We start from the raw sequence: 25,568 nt of genomic DNA on the forward strand, positions 1-25,568 counted from the left end.
CTGCTCCTGGTTGTTTCCAGCAGCTGCATCACTGTGTGCTGTTGCTGTGCCATCGGGGCTCACTCAGCCCCAGGGGCACCTCCCTCACATTTGCCCTGTTCTTTCTCACACAGGTGTAACCACAGGCGTCAGGAGCAAGAGTTTGGGGGCAGGTCCCAAGTCAGGAGGCTTCTGTGGCACAGGAGGTTTCTCTGGTGTGGGGCTGGGGTGGGCACTGTGTCACTGAGCTCTTTGGCTCCTGATCTGCACTGGTGAACCCAGGGAGCTCTCAGTGAGCTGCCAGATGTGTCTGAGACCCGGCTGGGCTGGACTGGCTGTGTCTGGCTGGTGGGATCAGAGCTAGAGGGAGGCTGTGGAATAACTCTGGGAAATGAATGGGATATTTTCAATGCCAGCTCTGTGGTCTGACAATTGAACACGTTTTGCTGGCCTTTCTCAGTAGCCCCCTTTGGCTGTCTTTATTTCAAAGACTCTACGTCAGACTAGTCCTGTCATTCAATAGGGCCTTACATTTGTAACCACCTCCAAACAGTCTCTCCAAAGCTATTTCTCACTGATTTTTTGCTCCAAACACCCTCTTTCTGTTGACACATTTTTGTTTAATCATTTCCATGCTTCAAACAACATATGTGGTCAAGGTGTGACAATCTTGGCTCATCTGCTTCTGATAGTAGCAAGTTCTTTGTCTGCATTTGTTGCTGTTGGATTCAGATGCCTTGTCTTTATATGGGTTTCCCTAAACAGAGACAACAAATTAGAGGGTGGTGGAAGCTGTGGGGACAGGAAAGGATGGACCTTGCTTTCTCAGGGAGCCACCTCTTCTAATTGGGATCCTAACAAGCCATGTGCAGTGTGTTTGCTGTGGCCAGCCCAGTGGCCAGCCCAGTGGCCAGCCCAGTGGCCAGCCCAGTGGCCAGCTCAGTGGCCAGCAGAGTGACCAGTGTTTCTGTAGTTAGAAAGTTTACTTGCAGAGTTCATTATTTATACATTCCTTACTAGGTAGCTTGTAGGTACCTGGATATCTAACACCATATGGGACAGCCTGTACTCACTTCAGGGGTATTAAACAACATATTTAATATTCAGGAATATTAAACAACAGGGCTCAGCAGCTGCTGTTAAGGCATTTTTGCACGGCCCTTGCCTTTGCAAACTGGTAGGTTTTTGGTTTTCCTCTGCATCACTCTGCAGAGCAAACTCCCCTTTCACGTGTCCTGCTCAGCACCTGCCTGCTCTGAATTGCTCCCCAAGTCCCCCCTCTTCTCTGTGTTTCCCTGTGAGCTGCTCCTACAGTGAGGAGTCACCCTGAGTCAGCAGGTCTCGTTCTTCCTTAGGTCTGAACTAGAGAGTGTCTCCTTTCCAGGCACAACCAAAAAAAGTTCACCCAGCCTGGCTTATAGAGCCTAGAAAACGCTGATCAGAGAACCTCAGTCTGGTCTGCCCAGATCTGTAAGAAACGTAGAGGAAGATTTCTGAAGTAATCCAGTGTTCTTTCTGGTTTTGCCTTGATCAGTTCTCTGGGAGTGTGGAACAGAAAATACACATAGAAAGGGATTAATATTTTATAGCAATTTAGTACGTTTCTGTTCACATGAGGTCAAGTCACTTTATTGTTGAACTGAGAATGTTTTATAAATAGATGTGTGTGAACCTGGTGAAGTCACTGAGATTACTCAAGTAAATAAACAGCTGCAGAACTGTGGCTTTAATTTACATTATGATTTCATAGGGAGCGAGGTAGCAGAAACCTGAGAAATCATATGGTGTTAGGTTGGAAAGGGCTGAAATTTGTTTTAAAAGTTGGACAGACCAAATGCCTCATACAGATGCTGTGTTCTCAATATATTGCCCAGCCCTTGGAAATAAATAGATGTAACAGTTAAGGCTTTAACAGTTGATTTTATCTCTGTCTAATGTTGAAAACTGGAAGCTTGACCAGGAGCCCTTTGAAGCAGATGGAAGTAATGAATTTCAAAAAGCTTTGCATCAGACCCCAACCACTCCCTCAAACCTCTTCTTATTTTTTATTGAATGCTTTCTAAGTTACTTCATTTATCATTTAATTTAAACCTCTTCATGGAGAAACTTATGTCTCCTTCCTGTCTCTCCCAAATCCTATTCTTTATCATTAATGCTGTTTTCCTCCTCTTCATCATGGATTTGTATTAAAATGACATTATTTATTAAAGTTTGCATGGTGAATTATTTATGCAGTACCTGCAGAAATCACATGGAAATTTTCCAGACTTCCTAAATACATTAGTAAAATGGCCCAGAACTGCAAGTCTGGTGGTGCTGTCAGGTCTTGCTTACAACTCTGTCTGACTTTTGAGACCACAAGCCTGGGGAACGGAGCTGATGGTGTCTGCAGAACCCCTCTGTAGATGCCGTGCAAGGGGAGCCCTTTGATAAGAGGGGAGCACAAAGTCCAGGGCCAGGGTGTCTGTGATGCTTCTCTGTGTTTCTCCCTGCAGCCACAGTGGCGTTTGGTGGTTGTTGGCAGAGACAGGAGGAGGTCATTCTGCTCAAGGCCAAGCTGAGCTGTGTTTCTCCTCATAATCCTTTTAATGACCTTCCCAAATGTACTTTGAGAAAGCTCTTCTGCAGCCTCCAGGACTGCTGGAGACAGTGGAGTGGCTTAGGTGAGAGGACTGTGCCAGCCCCCTTTGTACCAGCATCAGGGCTGACATTGTCCTGTTTGACCGTGTGCTCGTGCCCATCTCCCATTTCCATCTCTGCCCTCCTTCCCCATTATGTGCCTTCCAACCTCAATGAAACCTGACAGCAGAGCAGAGGTATTAGTGATACTCTTTGGGGACATAAACCAGAGAAATGTTCAGGCATGTGGGCTTCCAGGAAGGGAAGAAATGTATCAGTGCTCTCTTTAAGGACATGAGTGCATCAGCATCTCAGCCTTTCATGGACTCCAGAGAATAAGTACCTGCACTTATCCTTGAGATGCAATTCTAGGAATGCAGGCTGTGTTGCTTTGGGACTGTCTGGGCTGGGCTGATGCTCCTGCAGTGCTGACACCCATTAGCTCTGTGTGCTCGCTAATCGACACAGCACACACATCATGCCTTTTCCTGCTTGGGAGAAATGGCTCTACAGCAATGCTCGGTGTGCTCTGAACTTCAGCCTTTTCCTGCTCTCTACACTCTCAGCTCTTCGCTCTGTTGTTCTCTGTTTGCTGCAAAAAGTGATTTATAACTGAAGCACTTTCATTATAGCACTTGGTGATACTTCATGCAGTCGTTTTCTAGAGACAATCTGAATTCTTTAGTCCAGAGAACAGTTAATTTGATCAGGTCCCCATATCTCTCCCCCTACTCTTCCCATTTCTCTAATAGCTCCTGAAATATATACAAGATACTAAAAACCATATTGTGACTAATCTAATTCCCTGAGGAAGTATGCTGAGCTCAACAGTGCAATCTGATCAAGAAATCTGGACTCAGTGTTATGGTTTATGAACTCAAACTCTCATTATTTTACAAAAGAATTCTTAGGAATAATGCCCTTTTTAATGCTTTGATAGCATCTCATTCTTGGGAAAAAATTACTACAAACTGTGTTTAGACTCAGGTACTACAGTACTTCCATGTCATTCATTGAGTCTTTTCCTTTAAAAATGGTTTGGTTAAACCAAAAATTAATTCAGAAAATCCTACAGTCTGTCTCACAAAAGCCTAGAAAGTCAGAGTGGTCCTATCACACATTGCAATCTGAGCATGTAATGAATGTAAAGCATCTGCTAAGTCATGGGTGGGAGAGAGAAACTTGTCTCTCGAGTCTCTTGAGAGAAGATGGGGATATCTGATGCATACCTCAGGATGGATATGAGAATAATTATCAGTGTCTTCCAGAAATGCAAAGGAACGCAACTTCTAGTCCATGAGCATGGCACTCAGATATTTTGTTCAGATGACTTCTATTTCTCTGGTTTGTATTTTTTCCCCCCATTGGTAAACTACTATTAATTCTTCAAACTTTGTTTGGAAAAGTAACATATTGGAAAAATAGGAAATTAGTAAGCTTTAAGTTTTGCTGAGACTTTCTCTAAAAATGCAGCCTTTTTATGCTTAAAGTCCCATAAAGCATAAGAATTTATCTCACTACTAGTGAGAATGAAAATTTCCCATCTACTACAAAACCATTTCCAAAGATAAAAGGGACTGGTTTGTGCAAGTGGGTGGATGTTGGTTTGACAGCTTTTATGCTGGTGTGTATCATATGAACAAAGCCTCACCACTGAAAAAAAAAATAAATAAAAAGAGCTGTAGCTTCAGTGAAAGGTACTTGAATGAAAATGAGTGGAACACAAGGCTGGACTCCCTGCTTACCTTGGCAGCCCACATTGATTTGTTTTGTTGGTTCAGACCTGTCACGCTGCGTTGCCAACAGGTTTCTGTGTCAAAGGAGAGCTGAGATTCCCTGTTTCCCCTCTGCAGGCTCTGAACAGTTACAACCAAGGGGACATAGAAGGCTCCAAGCGGCTGGGTCGCAATGCGCTCTGGGTGGCCGTGGCCTCCATCATCATCGGCCTCGTCATCATCGGCATCTACTGCGTGGTTCACTTCACAACGGTGAGCCAGAGCTCTCACAGCCCTCTGCAACGCACTAGGGACTGCCACAAGTACCTCTCTTTGTCTATTTAGGGATGCATGTATGCTCTCCAAAATATTTTTTTCATATTTTACGGTTCAGAAATTTCTGTTGTCTGTGGTTAAACACAAGCAACTCTGTCTTGGTGAGTTTTCTAGAAACTCTTGCAGCTCCAATATGTTTTTCCAATTTTGGCCAGTTGCTTTTTGGTTTTTTTCTCCTCCTCAGATTCACCGTCTTTCAGACCAAGTGACCTGAGATCTTAAATTTCAGCTAACAGAGTCTCCAGGTGCTAATTTTCAGTCTCACAGTCTGGCCAGCTGATCTTTTAACTCTGCAAGGAGGAGACAACAGCCACTCTTCTACTGTTTGACAGTAAAACACATGACCAGAACTATATCACAAGTGACCACAAATGTCATTCTGACTTGGGTCTCTGTGGGGTAAGGCCCTTCACTCAGTGCTGTGTTATTGTCCTGCCTTCCCACATCTGCAATAATAGAAACAAAGCTCAGCAAATGAATCTCTGGAACACAGGGGTTACCCAGATGGATTACTGGAAAAGAGGACAAAAGGAATTGAGGGTATTGATAACCTTAATAAGGTTGTGCAACAGTGTTCTTTTCTCCACAATACTGCGCACTTCCCATTAAAATAACCAATTTAAATGAATTTTTTATTGGCTTGTTTGGTTGCAGGATGCCTTTCAGTGCACTGTACAACCTTATGCATAAACTATAAACAGAAAACACCCATTTACCACTGAAATGAAGACATCTGAAGGGAGTGGAATGGAGCAACTGGTTAAATGTTTCATACAAAACTTGAAGTACAACATATTGAGCTGCAGGGAAGTTCCTGGACAGGGGGTCCAGCTCTGTGGGATATTATTAGATGATGCTGCAGACTCTGAAGCATCCCATGCATTCATTAATTTTCTATGCATTTTGCAAGCCTGAGCCTTGGTTCAGCTTGTGTTCAGCTCATTCAGCACTCACAGATTTAAACCCAAGTCCCTTCAGGCTGGGGGTGCCAAGTTTTGTAACTGAGAGCAGCAGTAAATTCTTCTGTTTGCCTCCACCACCTTACTCATCATTTCTCAGGCAAGGAGAGCAGCTCAGTTATTTTTTCAAAGTAGGGGAGAGAAGGGCAGTGTGAGGAGTGGCAGACAGCACTGGCCTGAAGCATTCGCAGGGACCAGTAAACCAGGCAGCAGTAAACCAGTATAATACAGCTTCATTTTTCTTTTGAGGACTTTTTTAATTGGTTTTGGTTCTGGGGTTCTTTGTAAAGAGAAAACTCTCTGTTGAGTGGAAGGAGCCAGGTGTCTGGGAACCCTCAGCACACTGCTGGGATATTAATTTCTGTACATAGTTTCCACAAAGCTTTCTTGGCCAAATGGTACTGTGGCTTTTGTGAGGAGTCAGGAGTTTACTGGATTCACTCTGCTCTCTGCTTTTCCAGCCTCTTTACTGCTCCCCTTCTCCCTCTCACTTGTCACCCTCCAAAAAGCCTTTGTTTCTAGGAAAGGATTTAATGGCAACAACAATCTTTTGATGTGAAAATGAGTGAACAGAAGCACCCAATTGGTCTGTCCAGTCTCCCTGCTTACCTGAGTCCCCTCTATTGCCTTACTCTTGGATGTTTTTACTTTATACTAAATTCTTAGTCTGACGTGCCCCTGCTGTGAATGGCTTTGCACACACCCATTTGTGCCTTCCTCATGATTATTTACTGACAGTCACTTTGCCTCTGCTGAAGTGATCATAAATTAATTCTATGCTAATTTAACTGTATGTTTCAATATTAGTGAGGTACCACAAAATAGCCTCGATACAATAATACAGCAGATTCATTTCATTACCATTAAGCACAGATTTAATGTTTCTGTGACCTACACATGCATTTTTCCTGAAAGTTAGACCTTAGCAATAAGTATGAAAAGCTTGATCCTTCCAAGATTCATTCCTGTGTACTTTATCCACTTGAAATTAATCAGATACCACAGCACCCAGTTTTTCCTGCTGACATTCTTTGTGGCTTCTTTTGGTCTTCAAAGGATAACAAGTCTCACTGCAAATTACCTCTGGGAGACACTGCTGCCAGTATCAAAGACACAAAGTGTACTGAGAACTCGAGTTCTCTTCCACAACATCCAGCCTCTGGGAAGAAACAAAAGTGAGACATCCCAGTCAGGTTGGCACGGGGGAATCTTTATCAACTGTTACACAACTTTTCTTCTTGGTACAGGAACTTGAGTCAGGCTCAGCTGGCTCTGAACCTCCTTCAAAACAACTCCACATGCCTCAGCCAGGAGAAAAATATTGAGTCAGGTGTGTTGAGGGTAGAAATGGTAGAAGTTGCAGAGAGAAGAGCAGGAAATTCCTGCTTTGAGCAAACCATGATTTTATACCACCAATAATATTCCCAAATGTCCCCTCAATAAGAGTGGCAGACTTGGGAAAAGGAAGACCCTTCCATTTTTCAGAAAACCCCTACTTCCAAGTGTCCTTGTGTGCCTTCCTTGGTTTGTTCTGTCACAGAGCAACAGTAGCACAGGAATAACAGCAGCCAACACCTACGTCTGCAGGGAAGAAACAGCCCTGACTTCTCATTTTGAAGATTTACTTGGAGCTAAGTCAGCTTGGGGCTTCTCCTGCTGCCGTGGAGAGCCTCATTTGTCTTGAACACTGGCACGTTATCTTTAGCAAACATATATTAAGATATGTAGTGATACATATTTATATCCTGGAACAGGGCCCACCCGACACTTGGGAACCATCTACGTTCTGCAGTCATGCCCCTAAATGTAGGCAAGGGGAAGCCATCACTTGCATCACTGGAGTTGACAGCCCAGCAATAAAACTTGTGTGTCCTGATCAGTGTAAAGTGGCATGTCCCTCACCGTGCCGAGGACTCTGAGTGCAGAACTGTGGTGTGTGCGAAATCAGGGCTGTGCCTCGTTCCACACTGGGCCAAATTTATTCTTGCTCTTCCCCATTTGCTTTTACCCTCTCCTGTCAGCTTCCCCTGTGCCCCTGCCTTGCCAGTCCTGAGGGCTGAGTTACATTTCCAGGGCTTGCTCAGATGTAACTTTAGCTGGTATTTGTGTCGCCCAGTCTGGCCCTGCATGTGTGCCTCAGGCATGTTGTCCATCAAGAACTGCAGTGAGAAATGGGGGCGTATTTGCCTTCCCTGAGGGGACCCCAGCGTGACCTGGAGCAGGGCAGGGCTGTGTGTCACAGCCTTGTGTGCCATACCCTGTTTGCCCCCACCCAGTGCCACTGTGCTCGTGCTCCTCTTAGCAACCTTTCCCCAGGCTTGCACAGACTTGGAGCCAGCCTTCCCACCTCGAAGCATTTTGTTCAGCAAAAGGTGGTGATTTTGTCAGCCAGTGAGGGCTCTCAAGTCATTTACAATCTGTGTTTTCAGAGCAGCCTCAACATTTTTGAAGCAGATTCCAAATTCTGTTTCATTTTGGTTTTGCTGACACAAGACACCCTTGGATTACATTTGAGTTCAGCTGGCAGGGTTTAGGGAAACTAAATCCTGGGCTGGATCCTCCTTACTTAAGTGAAGAGGATCCTAGGTATCCCAAACCCTTCTATTAACTGGATCTAAACATTCTACTTCATGCTGCCATGTGAGTAGTTCAGAATAATATTCAGCTCCTCACAGCACATACTTGTAGACCATCTCTAGTGTCTGAGTGACACTTCACAATGCTGTTCAGGGCTGAACCAGAGCTCACATGAGTTTTGCCACCCAGCTGAGCCACAAGGCATTTCATACACAGCCCACGTCTCCTGTGCTCCTCTCTTGTGGATTTCTGCAGTCTGGACAAGTAGGAGTGAGCCAAGCAGAAATGTGGAGGATGAGTGAGAGGTGTTAGAGGGAAGTAAAAACTTCAGTAGACTGAGACAGAAACAGTTTTGCTCAGAGAAAGGGTGGGTAGCCAAAACGCTGTGACTTTGGAATTTTATGCAAACCATTATATTTTAATGCTTTCGTAGAGGAGCCTGAACTTCTGACCCCTTCTTTAATCCCACTTGATTTAGAACTTCGCCCCAGGGAAGCCACAGAAATGCCACCTGTCAGCAGGGCTTCCAAGGAACACAAAGCCAGCCAGGCTGTGAGGAAAGCAGCAGCTTGCACTGCTCAGAATCAGAAGGGTTTTAAATCAAGCACACATGCAGTAATGCAGCACTGGTAATTCCGGGTAGAAGGAGAAGGAGTAAGTGTTTAGACTGTGCACCAGGGACAGATGTACACATAAAGTTTCCTCACTGACTTAGAAATAATTCTTCAGGGGGAAAAGGAGTGCCAGAGTATTTTTAATATCTCTGCCATCCTGTTCCTGAGGCTCTCAGAAGCCTTCACAGGCATTTCACTCAGTGACTGCCTGTCTTTCAGAGACACAATAAGCTGAAGACCAGCACAAGGACAGGAATTACTCAGCCAGCCTCCAGATCTTTATATTTGCCATCCTGTCCTCTGCACCTTGCCATAAAAATAAACAAGTCAGGCTCTTGTGCTACTGGCAGGCTACAGCCTGCCAGTAAGGGATAGAGCTCCAAGCCTGAAGTCAGGGCATTCCTGTTCTTTAATTCTTGGTGTTCACCCAGCCAGGGAGCTGCTTTTCTATTGGTAAGGGCACATACTGATTATTTCCTTGATCCTTACCTTGTTTTACCAGATTTGTGAAAACATAGGAGCCTAAAGTTCTCTACCTGTCTCTCAGAGTGTTCCCTCAGCTGGGAGGCTGAGCAGTGGCACAGTGTGCAGGTGCACAATGTGGTTACAGCAGCCTGACTCCCTTAGCAAACCACATGAAAAATCCTGCTCCAGAAACAGCTGCTGCACAGAAACAGTGCACAGAGGAGATGTTCCCACAATGGATTCTACCCAGAGGAGCCACAAGTAGCATCCAAGAGACAACCAGCAAAGGCATTAATGCTGTCTGCAGGATATATTCACTGTGCAGGGCCTCAGGTCCTAGATCCCTCCTTGAGGAGCTGCTAGAATGTAGCTGCCTGATGGAGGAGATCCCTCAGACTGCAGCAGAACCCAGAATCCAGGGCTAGGTCAGGGCATCCATGGGTATTGACTGAGAGCTGTCCCCTACACAAGAATTGGAGGGAACTCCTCAGATCCTTCCTCTCCTAATGCAGGTGCCCAGGACAGATTTCCCAGTCCCTTTAAAGCATGTTGTGTTTTACTGTTGGATTTACCAAGTTATCCACTGCTGGAGTGCTGTTCTTGTCTGACTGCTTTATGTACCACTCCAAGGAAGCAGAGATGCTGTTGACCTCATGAATCTTTGTCAAATAAGAGCCCATTTCCTGGCAATGAAAGGCCCTAATTTGCATTGATTCAGGTAACCCAGTTTAAAAATTCAGTTTGGATTGACAGATGACCAATGCCATTAGAAACTCAGCTCTTTGATTCAAAACTGTATTGAGCTGCTAGTCTAGAGGGATGTTTGTTAAGAGAACAAGTGCCACTAATGTGGCATAATGTATCCATTAGATCTGTAGAATTAATAATTTAAACTCACAGGGCAAACTCTCTGTCTTCTCCTCCTTTAAACACACATATTTCTGTGTCCTTGCAGCATGCTATCTGAAGAACCAGGACTGCACTTGGATGATATCAACATGTAAACCTCTGGAGGGGGAAAAAGAAGAGATGGAAACCATTCCAGACTGTTAGCTCTGACCCTACAAGTCTGCAGAGGCATGTTGCTGGTGAATGAACTGATAGCCCAGTTAGTTAATCAGCATGGCGTGACCAGGTTTTCAAAATTATTTATTTATAAGACATCTCAGTATAAAGCAGCATTTTCTTTTTCACCCTAATGTATAATGAGATCTTGCCCTAAAAAAAAAAAACCCTTTTCTTTCTCATTTCCATGGAATGTATGCTGGATCTGTGATGTTCCCTGGCTGGCCCCAGCCAGACAAAGCCAATGTATCCAGACTGTTTATGGTGCACAGTGTAAGATCTGATGCACAGCCCTCTGAAGCTAGTAGGAGAACTCCTGTTACTTCTGGCAGATTTTGGATCAGGCCACTAAGGATTTTTTCATTACTTTAAAATAGTCTCAACATGACACAACTGTACCCATGGGTTTGTGATTTTATCCTGCTCTGTGATTTTATAATGCTGTGGGTGCACTCTGACTCAGCAGCTGCTTTCTTTTGTCATCCTCAGCTTTTAGAACATTACCTTGGATTTTTAACCACCTGGGACCTATTTCAATCACTTGATTATTAAGAGAGACTCTTCTTCCATAGCATCCATGTTTTTCTTAATGATTTATTTTTGTTTTGTTGTCTTTCATTGTTGCACTCCCTTGACTTAGCTCCAGTCTTGCATTAAATTTGCACTGATCATATTTTCCTCTTTAAACTTCATGTATGTAAAAAGTTCCTGATTTTTTTTATCTGACAAAAGATCTTTTTAAACAGATGTCCTTCATCCCTTTGTTGTGCTTCTAGCAAGGCACATCGTTTCATTGTGTTCTTCTTTGTTCATGTGGGTTTTGTTTAGCTCATCCTCTCATCTCTATGACTGGTGTGTGTATCACTGCAGTTAGAGATGGACAGACTTTTGCACCTCTGCCTAGTTACAGACACATTTCCTGATCCTTAGACACTACTCAGTGAGCAGCCTCGGGTTCCAGAATTGATGGCCTCTAAATTACTGCAGATTCTTGATACCTTGTGAAAATTTAGCACAGGACTGCTGTTTTGATTAGCTGGAAACTTTCACAGAATACGTTTTGTCACACAAATATTCCATGTTAAAAGGAGTAAGCTCTGGTGAGCATTAAGATATGGCTGCATCCTCAGCAGTTGCTGCTGTGTTTGCTTTATTACCACACTTTCAAGTGAGCTGTGCCAACTTCCACTCCCTCTCCCTGCACCAACATCAACCTGGAGCAACTGCCCAGAAATCCAGGGAGTTCTGCAGGTGAGAGAAGAATCATCTGTCAGGAGTTCAACAGCCTATTAAAAACAAAAAAACCTCCCAGAAACCTTTACCTGTTAAAGCATATGCCTGGAAGTAGCATGCATTTTTTGTGCCTTGATATTATTTTCAATGTGCTTTTTCGCTTTCCTTCCTGCTAAATTCTGTTTTTCATTGAAGTCAGTGAAGCATCACCTCTCCTTAATTACTGCAGTATTAAACTTCACAAACACTGGTGAAGTCAGCTGGTTTATTAAACATTTGCACTGATCAGATTTGTCCACATGGGAATCTTGCCACTGATTTTGATGATCCCAAGAATTGGCTGTTCTGTGAACTCCTCTTTGGTTTTTGAATACTATTTTAATGGTCTGATATGTCTTGTGGGACTTTTAGTAGCTTGCCTTATTATCAGATATGATAAAAATGTCATTGACAAGTGGAATAAAATTACTTTTAATTCATGTCTGGTATGTGGGAAGTGTCTTTCCTAAGCTTTGTTGCCTCTTCTACTGGAAAGAGTAATATCCCTTTTTCTAACCCCTTGGACAGTTTCAGAATAAAGTGAACCACAGCAAAAGGAGGTTTCCAAAGTTATGTGGCCACCAGAGGATAGGGATAGGCAACTTGAAGTATTTTTTTAACTGCCTGACAAGGGTTGAGATCAATAGGAGTTAGAGACTCGACTTGTTCAGAAGCTTTTGAAAACCATACTGGAAATCTAACTTGCATCTTGTTCCTCATAAATATCTTTGAAGTCTCACTCTTACTATAATTGAGAATTGAGCCATTGTACCTTCAGTGCTTCTGAAGATAAATGTTGGTACCTTACAGTGCTATTGATTGGTATAAAAATAAAGGCTTTATATTAAACCACTTAATGTGACAGAGAGGAGAGAATGCAGCGATTCTTCTAATGTCCTTAGTGCTTCTGTGTCATAGGTAATCTTATTTTTGCTTTACTAATGTACTGGTATTGGTTCTCTTCATTTATTTATGTTTACATAAATTTTCAACCATGTTTGGGAAGTGCAGCTTGTGCTGGAAAGGGCTATGGTCCTTGCACAACCACATTGTTCTGTTGTAGATGTGACAGACATCCCAAAGCAGGCAGCAAACACGGGGGCCTAAATGACAATTTAGTGCCCAAATCAGCAAGGCCCTGGTGCCAGCAGTGGGTGTGGAAGGCAGAATGCAGATGTCTGACTGAGGAATTTGTGCATGCTCCATATTTTGAGGGGCATGTATACAAATTTCATTGTCTCTGACAGGCTCTGGAAATTACCTGTTCTTCATTGTAACGCATCTAGATTTGGATTTGGTCCATTATTCTACGTTGGACCTCCCTTTTTTTGGTAGGAAAGAAACCCTGTTATATTATATATGTGCTGAATGATGTTATTTGATGAAACAGAGGGAGGTGAGAAGCAGTAAAGTATATTTCAACTCAACATCTGTGTCCTGGGTGCACAAACAGAGTCTTCCTTCTGCAAAGCTGCTTCAGGCTTCCATTTTTTGGACGCAGTGTCCTCGCATGCTGAAGGCACCAACTAATGCCCCAAGTCCAGCTCCCTTTTCTTTCCTGCACATATTACAGGCAGAGACAGATGGAAACTTGAAATTGCTGGCCTCAGCTCCTGGATCATGTTGGCACCTTTGGCTTCTTACAAGGCAGCTGCATTCTGCAAAACAGCCCCGTGCACGTATCTTGATATGTAATCCTAGAAGAGGCTTCTAAATATAAGTGGGGGTTCTTTGCTGCTGTGTGAAGGGGGTCAGCCAGACACTCAACATGTGGTAAAAGTTTCATCAGATTGCACAACAAAAAAAATCTCAGGGACAATATGGAATTAAATTCTTGGGGTGTCTCCCTGCAGGCACACCCAGGGGTTTACAGCTTTCACTGAAGATCAGCACTGGCTCTTCAATTTAGGTGGTTGTCACCAGGATCCATGAGTGGTGGGGCTCCAGAAGTTGTAGCTTTTGTACCTCTTTCCTTGGATATGTGCTCACAGTGTGTTCTGCCTCTCAGCCTGGAAATGGGTTGTACCTGGTGGCTGCCACAGTGTCCCTCACTCTCAGCATCTGTTCAGGTGCCTCTGTTTGCAGTGTGCAAACATCTCTGTCCAGGCTCATTTCCTCCCTTGGACCCTATCCTGGTCTGCCAGTTATTTATTACTGATTGCCTCAGGAGGGGGAAGATGGAGTCATCTCCCCCACTGGTTTTTACTTTGTATGTTTGTGTGCACACACACACAAGAGCAGCTGAAGGGTTCAATTCCCAAACCCAAGTAAGATCTAAATACCAAGAAAGTCACTGGATTGATGGGGGTCAAGCTGGTTAGAAACATCCTGGTTCCGTGACAGCTGTTCAGGAGCCTTTGGAAAGTGTTGTTTCCTAGAGGGAAGAGTCCATATCACCAAACCTTGAACACATGTGGAACCTACCCTGACTTCGGAGGAGATACCTGCAGGCCAGGCTGGAGCCCTCAGGGCTCTGCAGGGCTGCTGCCTGACCCCCAGATTTCTGAGACTGAGCCCTCAGTCTCCACAGGCAGCACCTTCAGGCTCTAAAACTACCTAAATGTTGTTTTCCTCTTACAATCCTCCCACCTCCAACCTCATGTTGAATTGGCAGGTCTCAGGAGGAGTGCAGTGTCGGAGCAGAGAAGGGATGCAGTGGTGTGTGAGGGATTTCTTCCGTGCACTCCCAATTTCCATTTCCCAAGCACAACAGCACATTCTGCATGCACAGCAGGACACGTGTCCCTGAGATGGGACTGAGCCTCTCAGGGGGCTGCCTGACTCCTTCTGCTGCACTCCTGCCAGCCTGGCAAAGGGGGCTAAATCCAGAAGGGACCTGAAAGGAGGAGAGGGCCTGGAAAAGGATCACAGCCACTGTAAAGATGGAGGAACAAATTCAGGACCCCGAGGCAGAATGGAAGACCATAGTAAGAAATTTACCCAGAGGGTTTCTGCAGTTAAATTTACCCCGTCTTGAACTCTGGGGTAAGTTCTATTCTGCTCCCACACAGCTCACTCTCCACAGCACACGAGCTGCAAGAAACACTTGCTCATGTGTCCTTTGTAATGTGATTTATGGCATGTGTGAATCTGATCCACCAGCTCACGTCTGAGGTTTGTCATCTCTCGCTGTAGGGCTGAGTCAGCTTCCACTTCACTTGCAATGACTTCTCTTTGGCTAAATAAGCTTGCATCATGTCAAGAGAAAAGAACTTTGCCGGATACCAATGGATTCTTCAGGACTTTGAACTGCACAGCCTGAGGCTGAAGGCCACTGCATTTCTTTTTGACACCTGCTCTGAGGTAAGAGAAGGGGAAACTTCATTGGAAGTGAAGTACCCAGACCAAAGCAGGCTGTGTGGTCATGGTGAGCCATGGCAGCCTCATGTCCACATTTCAGTATTCAGTGGGGGCTTAACTGCCTTTTGATTTTAATGAAATAATAAGAGAGATAATCCAAATAGTGAAAATGAGAGATCCTGGCCTAGAGTACAGTGTTTGGTGAGTGTCATCCCTGACTTCTGTGCCTGAAAATCTCGTAAGGTCATTCTTCACCCCCTCTAATCCAAAACATGCATTCCCCTAATACAGGTCTCTCCTGACCTCAGACCTATCCTGTTTGGTCCTTACTCTCTTTTAAAATGAGTCAGCTGATAGAGAGGGATGGTAAGTGATATCTCCAAGGGAGCAGAGTGACTCAGTAGCAAAGATGTCACTTCACTTGACCCCTCAGCCTGTACAGGAAAGTACAGAGAAAGTGCTCTGTAATGATTCCCAGAACTTTGACCAGCTCTGCTGAGTCTCATAATTTTAAGAGCCAAGAACCAAACTGCCTTAAAATTAATTTCTGACTAAGAAGATTTAATAGGCCAGGTGTAGCTCATGTTTACTAAAGAAGGCAGGTATGAGGGAGGGAAAAAAGGAGCTGAGCTTTGCTGGTGGCTACTGACATGGCAAATAACAGAGACCACACAACTTTTCATATCCTGCAGGTCTTTTACAAGCCCCTGCTTTTAAAACCTTGCATTGTCCTAGGAGGTGGTGTGGCACAGTCATGACACCAGATAAAGCATTTCCTCAAGTACTTTTATCTTGTCTTACGGGCTGTGAACAGTCTGAAAGTGGAATGTGTCTTTTTTTTTTTTTTTTTAAGGGAATTTCTTATTCAGAATTAGTCACCTATGTTTTTCCCTGGTTCTTTTACCCCAATAGGGGCAGAGGTAGAAAAGGTATTTTGTAATCTTCCTTTGGAATGTAGAGGCTGGTTCAGATGGGGTGGAAGAGGGGGAGTTTTTATACCCCTCAGGCTGCAGAGCATAAAAGGAGGCAAAAAGTCACAGATGCTGTTAAAGGGAGGAGCAAAACTGCAAGGTTCCAGAGAATCAGTGGGTGGCTGAGCTCTGCCAGGCCCCTGTGGCTTGTCTTTAGCTAATCCCTCACTTCCCACATCTCCTGCATTAACAGCTGGGAGGGAATGGGGCTCCCACTCAGGCTGAGGGGAGAAAACAACACTCCAGGGAATGCAAGGACCATGCACAGAGGTGGGTGAGGAGGTGGGGGATGATTTAGATGTTCACGGTGTAATGTCATCGAGCCCTCAATATTCTCAGGGACCAGCACCTGACAAAGTGAGTTACAGGCTGATTGCTCCAGGACTGTGCTACACCCCCCTGTCACGGCGAGGGGAGACAAGAACCAGCCCTGAAAAAGGAGCAGACACAGGGAAACCAGGGAGGAGGAGGCAGCAACTCCTCCTCAGTGAGGTTGAGATGTCTTGTCCCTGGCCTCTGTCCTGTCCATGGGCCAGCAGCTCCCAAAGGCTTTGGCATGGAGCACACCATGGAAGGAGGAACCATCACATTTTAACAGCAGACTTTAAAATGAGTGCTTGTATCTACCACAGACTGGATACCACAGCCTGGCGACTGTTAGCAGCCCTTACCCCGCAGTTTGTTACCACTCTGTGGTTCTTAGAAGAACAAAAAACATTGTAAAGGCGGGCCCCAGATGACGGTACCATGGCCTGTGGTGTGTCTGTGTGGCTGTTGTGCAGATCATCACAACAGTCCTGGGTTGGCAAGTGAAGGGCAACACACGGTACTGCAAGCAGTGCTGGCCACGAAAACTGGGGAGAACGAAACAACCGGGGTTGGACCCGAGGAATCCAGGAGCACTAAGCTGTGTGAAATGCCAAAACAGCAGCAGCTGCATTTTCTAGCAGGGCTGCTGTGCAGGGCTGGGGAAGGGCTGCCTGCACATTGCCCTGCAGCCCCTGCCAGCCTGCCCCGGGCAGCCGTCCCGGCAGAATTCCTCCCAAACGTTAGTGTGTGGATACTTCCCTTTGGTAGGAATCTGTCTGTGTATGTGCAGGTCCCTTCTATTTGTACTAAAAAAAGCAATTTACCTATAAAGAGATCGGTGACATGCCAGCAGGCCTCAGCTCTGTGGCTGTGAGGAAAGTGGAGGAAAAAACCAGCAACAGCTGGGGGAGAGTCAAGGGTAAAACCAGATGGTGTAAGTGGGATTTCTTTGAGAAACGTATCACTGTAACTCCATTTGGGAAACATTTATCAGTTAAGGACTCGGCCTCCCATCTGTGCTCCCTCAGACGCCGGGGCTGATGGCGATCAGCGGCGCGGGGACGCTCCATTGCCCCGCGGCTCCAACACCGCCCTCGGGCACTGCCCTGGGCACGGGCTCCTGGCACCAGGGCTGAGGCGGCGCGGGGAGACCGAGGCGCGGAGCCCGGCATGGAGCCCGGCACGGAGACCGGCATGGAACTCGGCACGGAGCCCGGCACGGAGACCGGCACGGAGACCGGCATGGAACCCGGCATAGAGCCCGGCATGGAGCTCGGCATGGAGCTCAGCATGGAGCTCGCCATGGAGCCCGGCACGGAGCCGCGGGCAGCCCGGAACGGCCGCGCCGGGCTCGGTTCCCCCCGGCGGGCGCGGGCGCGGCCCGGCGGAAGCGGAAGCGCGGCGGCGGCGGCGGCGGCGGGAGGTGGGTGCCGGTGCCGGTGCCGGTGCCGGGCCCGGCGGGGCAGGGCAGGGCAGGGCAGGGGCGGCTCCCGGGGTCGGGGTCCCGGGGCTGCCCGGCCGGGCTGTGCCCCGTGCCCCGCGGAGGTCCCGGGGCGCGGGGTGCACTCCCGCGGGTCTCTTCCGGCGGGACTTGGTGCTCATCACGCGGAGCTGTGCGGCCGGGCTGTGGGGCCGGGGCTGTGGGGCCGGGGCTGTGGGACCGGGGCTGTGGGACCGGGCTGTGGGACCGGGGCTGTGGGACCGGGCTGTGGGGCCGGGGCTGTGGGACCGGGGCTGTGGGGCCGGGGCTGTGGGACCGGGGCTGTGGGGCCGGGGCTGTGGGACCGGGGCTGTGGGGCCGGGGCTGTGGGACCGGGGCTGTGGGACCGGGCTGTGGGGCCGGGGCTGTGGGGCCGGGGCTGTGCGGCCGGGGCTGTGGGACCGGGCTGTGGGACCGGGGCTGTGGGGCCGGGGCTGTGCGGCCGGGGCTGTGGGACCGGGCTGTGGGACCGGGGCTGTGGGACCGGGCTGTGGGGCCGGGGCTGTGCGGCCGGGGCTGTGGGACCGGGCTGTGGGGCCGGGCTGTGGGGCCGGGGCTGTGGGGCCGGGGCTGTGGGACCGGGCTGTGGGACCGGGCTGTGGGGCCGGGCTGTGGGACCGGGCTGTGGGGCCGGGCTGTGGGACCGGGCTGTGGGACCGGGCTGTGGGGCCGGGGCTGTGGGACCGGGCTGTGGGACCGGGCTGTGGGGCCGGGGCTGTGGGGCCGGGGCTGTGGGACCGGGGCTGTGCAGGCGCTGCCCCTCCCGAGCCAGGCGAGGACAGAGGGAGCGGCCGTGCAGCGGCAGCGGGACTGAGCTCTCCCGGGGAGCGGGCACAGCCCCGAGGCTGCCAGAGCCCAGGAGCGTTTGGGCTCCGCTCTCAGGCACTGGGTGGGAGCGCTGGGTGTCTGTGCAGGGCCAGGGACTGGATTGGGTGGTCCCTGTGGGTCCCTCCCGCTCAGGTTCCTTGTTTCCCCCTTCAGCTGCTCTCAGCATCCTCAGCAGGGTGAGATAACATTATTCTGGTGAAGTCCCATTTCTCGTAGGCTGCTTTTGGGGCGTTCTGGCAGAAAGTGCTCCTGGTGCAGCAGCTGGCGAGGGCAGCGCTGTGTGCACGGGCAGGCAGGAGGCAAAGGACGAGCCCTCAGCCTGGGGAGACACGAGAGCTTCGTGCCGTGTGGCAGGGCCCTGCTTGGTCGGGTTCTCGAGTGGCTGAGTCTGGTAGAGCTGCTCATGTATAACGTGTAGCACATTGTCAGGAGCAGCTAAAAACTGTCATTTAGTGTCTTTGTTCAGAGTGTGGTATCACTTTACAGTGGATTAATCAACTTTCTGAGGCTCTTCAACTCAAAAACACAGCCCAGGGCTACTGATGAGTTTCCTTTCCTGCCTGCTGCTGTTCCAGCTGTGCTGAGCTGGTTTTCCCTGCTCTTTTAGAGCCGTAAACATGGGGAACACGAGCAGCGAGCGAGCGGGGCTGGAGCGCCACGGGCACAAAACCTCCCGAGGGGACAGCTCAGGAGGAGCCATCAGCACCAAGGAGGGGGACAGGCCAAAGATCCTCATGGACAGTCCTGAAGATGCAGACCTGTTCCATCCAGAGGAGATGAAGGTATTGCTGCTTTTCTCTCCCAGCACTGCTTGCTTGGAATACTCTGGGGCTGTTTGCAGCCTGCAGGGATTTTGTCATTGGGTTTACACAGAGCTGACCATCCCCCTTCCTTCCCATGCCACGGACAGAGTGAATTGGTGTTTAAGCAGGTAAAACTGGGGCTGGAGGGAGAGGCATTATTTTGCTTTCCACTCTTCCTGCAAATTTGGAAGGCTTTGACACCTTTGCAGAATTTGTGCAAATGAATCTGTGAACAGTATTAGAACTGCAGCTTTTATTCTGCATCTGAGAAAAACTGCTTGTAGTAGACTTAGAGAATCATGCCTGAGGGCAAAAAAAGCATTCAGTGCAGCACAGGTTGTCTGAGTCTGCCAGGAAGGAACCCTTTTTGATTGAGACGTTGTGATTGTAGGCTCCACTGGAGAAAGAAGAGTTTCTAGCTTGGCAGCAAGATCTGGAAGTGAATGACAAGACCCCCACTCAAGCTCGGCCAACAGTCTTCCGCTGGACTGGAGGAGGGAAGGAGGTTTATTTGTCAGGGTCCTTCAACAACTGGAGTAAAATTCCTCTGACAAGGAGGTAAAGAAGTGCTGCTGCAGTTCCCCAGGGAGTGCTCAGTGCCCTGAGGGAGGTGGTCAGCTGAGAGATGGGGTTGTGCTTGATTTTCCACTGTCCTGCTTCTCTCCCCAAGCCCTTGATGCCAATCTGACTTTTCCATTCTTGGGTGGCGCAGGGTGGAGGCTGAGCTGTGTCAGCTCAGTGGGTGCAACACACAGAGAACCAAAGAGTCCCTGCTGTCTGTGCCTGGGGTGGGGCTGGGCTCTGGAAAGGGGAGCTGGTTCTAGCACAGCATCTCTGATGACACATCCTTGCTACCTCAGTGGCTTTTGCCCAGCTCAGAGGGTCCAGACTCTGTGGCCTCTTGGAGCAGCATCAAATGTTTCTCAGCTTTTTTGAGATGCTGGTAAAGCCTTCTGCAGAATCAGGGAGTTCACAGCCCAAGCAGGATGGAAATTGCCAAGCAGCAGCCATTCAGACCCAAAGTAACCCAGAAGTATCGAGTTGCTGCTTTTATCTGCTCATTGTTCATTTATTTCGTGGGCATTTGGGAAATGCAATTTATGATGGCAAATACTGAAAGGCAAGGAATATGAGAAAGCTGATCTTGTTCCATCAGCAGACAAATGAGGTCTCGTGTGCTAACAAGTAATACAAAGATGTGAGAGTGACTTTACAAAAGCTCAGTGCCAGTTATGGGATGTCAGGAGTGTGGGGGGACTCACTGTCACAGAGAAAATTATCGTGAGCATTAATCATGATTTGATTATTTACCTTTGGATTGCAAAGAGATCCTCTGCCTTTTTAAGGTTTTGCACGTTGAGGAGGCTCATGCTCTGTGTCACCGTGTGTGTCACAGTTTGGAGACAAAGGTACTTTTCAGAAATTGCAGGGCTGATTGTTTGTGTTAAATTCCAGTCACAATAACTTTGTGGCAATCCTGGACCTGCCAGAAGGGGAGCACCAGTACAAGTTCCTCGTGGATGGGCAGTGGACACACGATCCTGCAGAGGTAAAGTTTGCTCTGGGTCACTGCTCTTTGACTGAGGCATCTGAAGAGGAGCAAGGGGCTGTTCAGGCTGGTGAGAGAGAGGCTCCTGATGTCTGCTGGCCTGGGTGGCAGCACCAGACTGAGCTCAGAGGGCAGGAGATGCAGTGAGGGCCAGGATCTCTTGGCCATTGGTTTGTAAGTGCTGGCAGGCTTTTCTTGCCCAGTGCCAAACTGCCTTTTAGAGCCTTGTAGCACTGCCCAGAGCTCGCTGTGCCTTCCTGGCTCTCTGTGCCAGCATTTCTGCTCTGCATCTTTTCATAGTCCAGTAATTGTGCCAAAATCTACCAGGCCTGTTTTTCCTCCTCTGCTGTGAAATGAGCTTTAACCCCAGCCTGCCCAGCAGTTCCCCACGTGCTTAACTCAGTGTCCAGAGCTGGTCACAGGTAACTCCAGCCCAGACCTGAGCCCTGCCTTGCCTGGAGCCCTGTGGGCTTGGCAGCTCCAGCTGGCATTTTCCCCTCCCAGCCCTTAAAATCCTGCACTCCCTCATAACCTAGCACTCACTGAGCTCTTCTCATATCTGGGTCTGTCATATTTCAAAAGCAATGTACCCCATTCTTGGTGGTGCTGATTGTGTAGTTCTGAGAATCTATCAGGTGCCACAGGCTTTTTTTATTCTGATTTTTCTGTCTTGCTCTTGCCAGCCAGTAGTAACCAGCCAGCTGGGAACTGTCAACAACATCATCCAGGTGAAGAAAACTGACTTTGAAGTGTTCGATGCTCTGATGGTGGACTCCCAAAAATGCTCAGACATGTCTGGTATGAGCTCACTGGTAACTTTATATCACACTTTTTAGAGCTGTTAAAAGTTTCATTTTCCCTTTTTATCTGAGCTAAAGCTCCAGCAGAGATTAATCTCCACTTGTGTCAGGCCCTGTGGATGTGTGCAGGAATCACAGATGCCCAAAGGAGGAAAATGGAATGCACAGAGGAGGAAGCCTCTGATAAAGGAACACAGATCTGATGGGGAGGGAGTCCTGGGTGCTCACTGGCTGTTTGTTTGCCCTGCTGTGTGCAGTGGCTGGGTTTAGGGCACTCACTGGTGGATCAGGCTCTGCTTTACCACATCAAACCAACACTGACAGCCTACACTGCTCCTAATTCAGTCTTCCTCTGCTAAGGAGGTGGCTGAGGGGGTCAGAAGTTGCACTTCAGGTGCATCTCAGTGCTCACACAGGCTTGGGAGTATCTTTACAGTGTAGTAAAAATTACCTATCTAAGAATAATACAAAAATGCAACTTTTGCCTTAAGTTTCATATTCTAGTATCACAGGAGAGGGGTGGGATTTATCTTGAGCCGTGTGTGAGGTCAGCCTTGCCCTGTTGGGTGCTGAGCTCTGTAGGGAAGGAGGGCATGGCTGAAGCAGGACCTTACACCCCCCTTCACAAGACCTCTGAACCTGAGGCACAGGTGGGTTTGGGTGTGTTTTGCTCTCTGCAACTTTGCCCTGGACAAAGCCTTTTTGGAGCAAGTGTTGTTTGTGGGGCAGGCCAGGAGGAGATTATAGCAGATGCCTTCCCCCACAGGCTGTAGCAATGTTTCCTTTCCCTGATTAGACTTTGGAGGGCTCTTTCCAAGCCCAGTCTGCAGGGGGGAGCAGTTGCCTTTCACAGGTGCATCCCATGCTGGTGCCCATCCCTTGGGGGAGCCCTTAGGGCAGCCTGCACTGTGCAGTGTTTGCAGAAGGGCTGGCAGAGAAGTCCTGGAGTGCAGTTGTGCCCTCAGAACTCTGCTGCCCTCACAGTTCCACCTCAGACTTTGGGCACCTCAAATCCCCTCTTGGGCAGTGACTGATCCTCTGGCACTGCACCAGCTGCTGCAGTTGTTGCACTTAAGTGCCATTGATCCCTTTAGGCTGCATGTACCTATAAAGAGCAGATGTTCTTACAAAAGTATTTAGGATGAAATATTTACCATCTCTCTGGCAGAGCTGTCCAGCTCACCCCCAGGACCCTACCACCAGGAGCCCTATGTCTGCAAGGCAGAGGAGCGCTTCAAATCTCCCCCCATTCTGCCCCCACACCTGCTGCAGGTCATCCTGAACAAGGACACAGGCATTTCTGTGAGTACCTCACACTGCTTTGTTAAATAATGCCCTTGAGGGGGGGAACAGATGGGGAAAATCTGGATACAGGCAAGGGACAGCTTAGGAAAAGTTACTGTGTTGGTAAGTTCCTTATTATGTATGTCCAGATGGATTCATCTGAAGTGTGTCTGTTTTTCTAGTCGACTGTCTTTAAAATGGAAAACTGGATTGCTGTTTTCCTCCCAAGACCTTAATCTTGTCAACTGTTGGGGCACCACAAGCACACAGGGGATAACCTCAGTCTGATTCATGGTCCTGTGAGAGTGCAGAGGGTTTTACCCTGAGGGATCTGGGGTTGTTGTGAAGTGGTGCCTGTGTTTGTGATGGACTCGGTGATGTTCTGGGGGTGTTGCTGCTCACAGGTGCTGTGTGTCACCCCTCAGCTGTGAGGAGTGAGCTGTGACTCTGTCACTGTCACACTGTCCCTCTTCCCCGCAGTGCGACCCCGCCCTGCTCCCCGAGCCCAACCACGTCATGCTGAACCACCTGTATGCACTTTCCATCAAGGTGAGAGGCCAGGGCAGGTCCTGCCAGGGCCAGCCTGGGTGTCTGACGTGGCCCATGCTCATTGTTTTCCTCCCCTGCAGGATGGAGTGATGGTGCTCAGTGCCACACACCGCTACAAGAAGAAATACGTCACCACTTTGCTCTACAAGCCAATATGAGCATCAGCCATTTGTGACCAATTGTTCTGGGCCAGTGCAGTCTCAGAAAGAAAATGCTTCACTTAACCAAATGTACTTCTGCTCTGTGCTGTAGCAAACGAACTCTGATTTCATATTTTTCCTGAGACTTCCAGGGTCTCCTGTATTTGCCTTATTTTGTTAGCCCCACCTTGGAAGTTCTTGGAAATGGCAGCTTCACAGCAACTAGACAAAAAGGTGGCAAAGGTGTCAGTGCCCCTCGTCAGCTCAGTTAGAAAACCACCAATTTAATTAGGCTGAATACTGTGAGGGCAGCAACAGATCAAAGAGCTTCTGCAGCCAGGCAGACTGGGAGTCTGCCAGCCCAAGGCCTAGAAAGTTCAGGATTCTTGGGGAATCTGATTTGAGGATAACACTCTGCAAAAGCAAGCTCATCACTCCTTCCATTGCTCATCAAACATTATTTCAGTAGCGAGTTTCAAACTTGCCTGGCTGAAGTAAGTGTGATCATTGATGATCATTTTGTAGCAGCCTTTTCTGGGCAGAATCAGCAACATAATCACTACAAGCTCATTATTATTTTACGGTAGAGTGGGGTGCACTGTTTCTACTGTGAATAGCTCTGTAGTTTTTTCTCTTCATGAGAACTGAAATACATCTTTTCCCCTGTGGAATTTCTGGTAAAGACAATTGTTTTTAACAGCTGGATTTTTCTGTAAATCGTAAATGTGTCTTGCAGTAAACTGGTTTTGGAAAGACCAGTGTCTTTTGGAAACTGGTTTCTCCTGCTGTCACTGATGAGGGCTTCCTTAAACTGGGAGAGGTGGCTGGAAGGGAATGGATGGATTCAGTTTAGGGATGAGTTCCTCAGTAACAGCCTGAAGGTGACTGTGATTCTCCTGTGTCCAGTGGCCAAACTTCACCCCTCAGTGTCAGCAGTTGCAGAGTGCTGGATGCAGCAGCACTGCAGCCCTCTGTGCCTGCGGCTGGAGCTGGGCAACTTTTTATTCTGTTTGTTTTCTAATTATAGTAATGCCAGGCTGCCTGTCCTTGGTGTTGACAGCCTGTTTTATCCCAAAACAAAGCAACATTAATGCAAACCTGCTGCCAGCGTGCCCTGGGAGGAGCCGGCGCAGGAGGGGCCCTCCCCTGGCTTGTTTTGGTGCCTTGGGCACCGTGACCGTGCCAATGAAGAGCAGCCCCGGCCACTGTGGGGAAAGCACCTTGCAAAGTGTGTGAGGAGTGTGAGAGGGGACAGAGCTGCAGCAGCCAGCCCGGGGTGAGCCACAGTGGGAGGGTGCTTTGCCATCCTGGGGTCTGTTCACCAGCCTTGTTGCAATATCTTCAGTAGCTGAGTAGATCTGGGTCTAGTGCAATGGTTTTCTCTGAAAACTCTCTCTTCATTCTGTGCTATGGATAGTATATATCTGAACTACAGAACTGCTTGTTTTCAACCTCTTTAGAAACAAATAAAACATTTTCAAGAGAAGTGGATGACTTGAGTTGTTACTACCCTTCCCATCTGTGGTAACCTCGCCTTCAGTGAGTTATTTTGTTACTAAGGATAATTTCCTGATTGCAGTTTTATGCCTTGGTGGGTTGTACAAACTTTTCCTTCAGACATGCAGATTGAAACTTTCTCCTCTTGCACTGGGACAGTGAAGAAGACCGAGGTGTTTGTGTTTATTTGTAACATAAATTTAGAGGAAGGACAAGAGGCCAATTATTTAAAAGCTCCAGGAACAGAGCTGGAAAGCTTGGGATGGGCCTTAAGGCTCCTGTCAGCTTCTCTCTGTTCCAGCAGCCTCTTGAAGCAGCCCTTTCTCCCAAGATTTTGTCGTCACCAGGGTGACACTGGGGTCAGTGCAGCTGTGTGAGTGGACAGGCTGTGCCTCTGCAGTGTCCAGGAGCTCCAGGGAATGCCAGGGCTGTGGGATTTGTGCTCAGTGCTGGTCCC

At 48.1% G+C, this 25,568-nt stretch overlaps 2 protein-coding genes across 4 annotated transcripts in view; both read left to right on the forward strand.

The window, feature by feature from the left end:
• The window catches only part of TMEM233 (transmembrane protein 233), a 33,138-nt gene extending 21,097 nt beyond the window's left edge, over positions 1-12,041 (forward strand). Inside the window, exons 5-6 of the mRNA XM_063416128.1 lie at positions 4,452-4,586; positions 10,220-12,041. Coding sequence (XP_063272198.1) covers positions 4,452-4,586; positions 10,220-10,231 — 147 coding nt within the window. The 3' untranslated portion in view covers positions 10,232-12,041. The remainder of the gene's footprint in view (positions 1-4,451; positions 4,587-10,219) is intronic.
• Positions 12,042-17,662: 5,621 nt separating this feature from the next.
• PRKAB1 (protein kinase AMP-activated non-catalytic subunit beta 1) lies at positions 17,663-25,100 on the forward strand. 3 transcript variants are annotated; one of them, XM_063415951.1, is made up of 8 exons: positions 17,663-17,775; positions 19,097-19,271; positions 19,684-19,850; positions 20,748-20,841; positions 21,525-21,639; positions 22,810-22,943; positions 23,406-23,474; positions 23,555-25,100. In XM_063415951.1, the coding sequence occupies exons 2-8, from the start codon at positions 19,107-19,109 to the stop codon at positions 23,630-23,632; spliced, it is 822 nt and encodes a 273-aa protein (XP_063272021.1). In that variant the 5' UTR covers positions 17,663-17,775; positions 19,097-19,106; the 3' UTR covers positions 23,633-25,100. The 3 variants fall into 3 exon arrangements, with proteins under 3 accessions (XP_063272021.1, XP_063272020.1, XP_063272022.1); XM_063415950.1 differs by lacking the exon at positions 17,663-17,775 and adding an exon at positions 18,374-18,665; XM_063415952.1 differs by lacking the exons at positions 17,663-17,775; positions 23,406-23,474; positions 23,555-25,100 and adding exons at positions 18,374-18,665; positions 23,330-23,371.
• The last annotated feature ends 468 nt before the right edge of the window (positions 25,101-25,568 follow it).

The sequence above is a fragment of the Prinia subflava genome, chromosome 19 (genome assembly GCF_021018805.1).
Source record: "Prinia subflava isolate CZ2003 ecotype Zambia chromosome 19, Cam_Psub_1.2, whole genome shotgun sequence".
NCBI classification, from domain to species: Eukaryota; Metazoa; Chordata; class Aves; order Passeriformes; family Cisticolidae; genus Prinia; species Prinia subflava.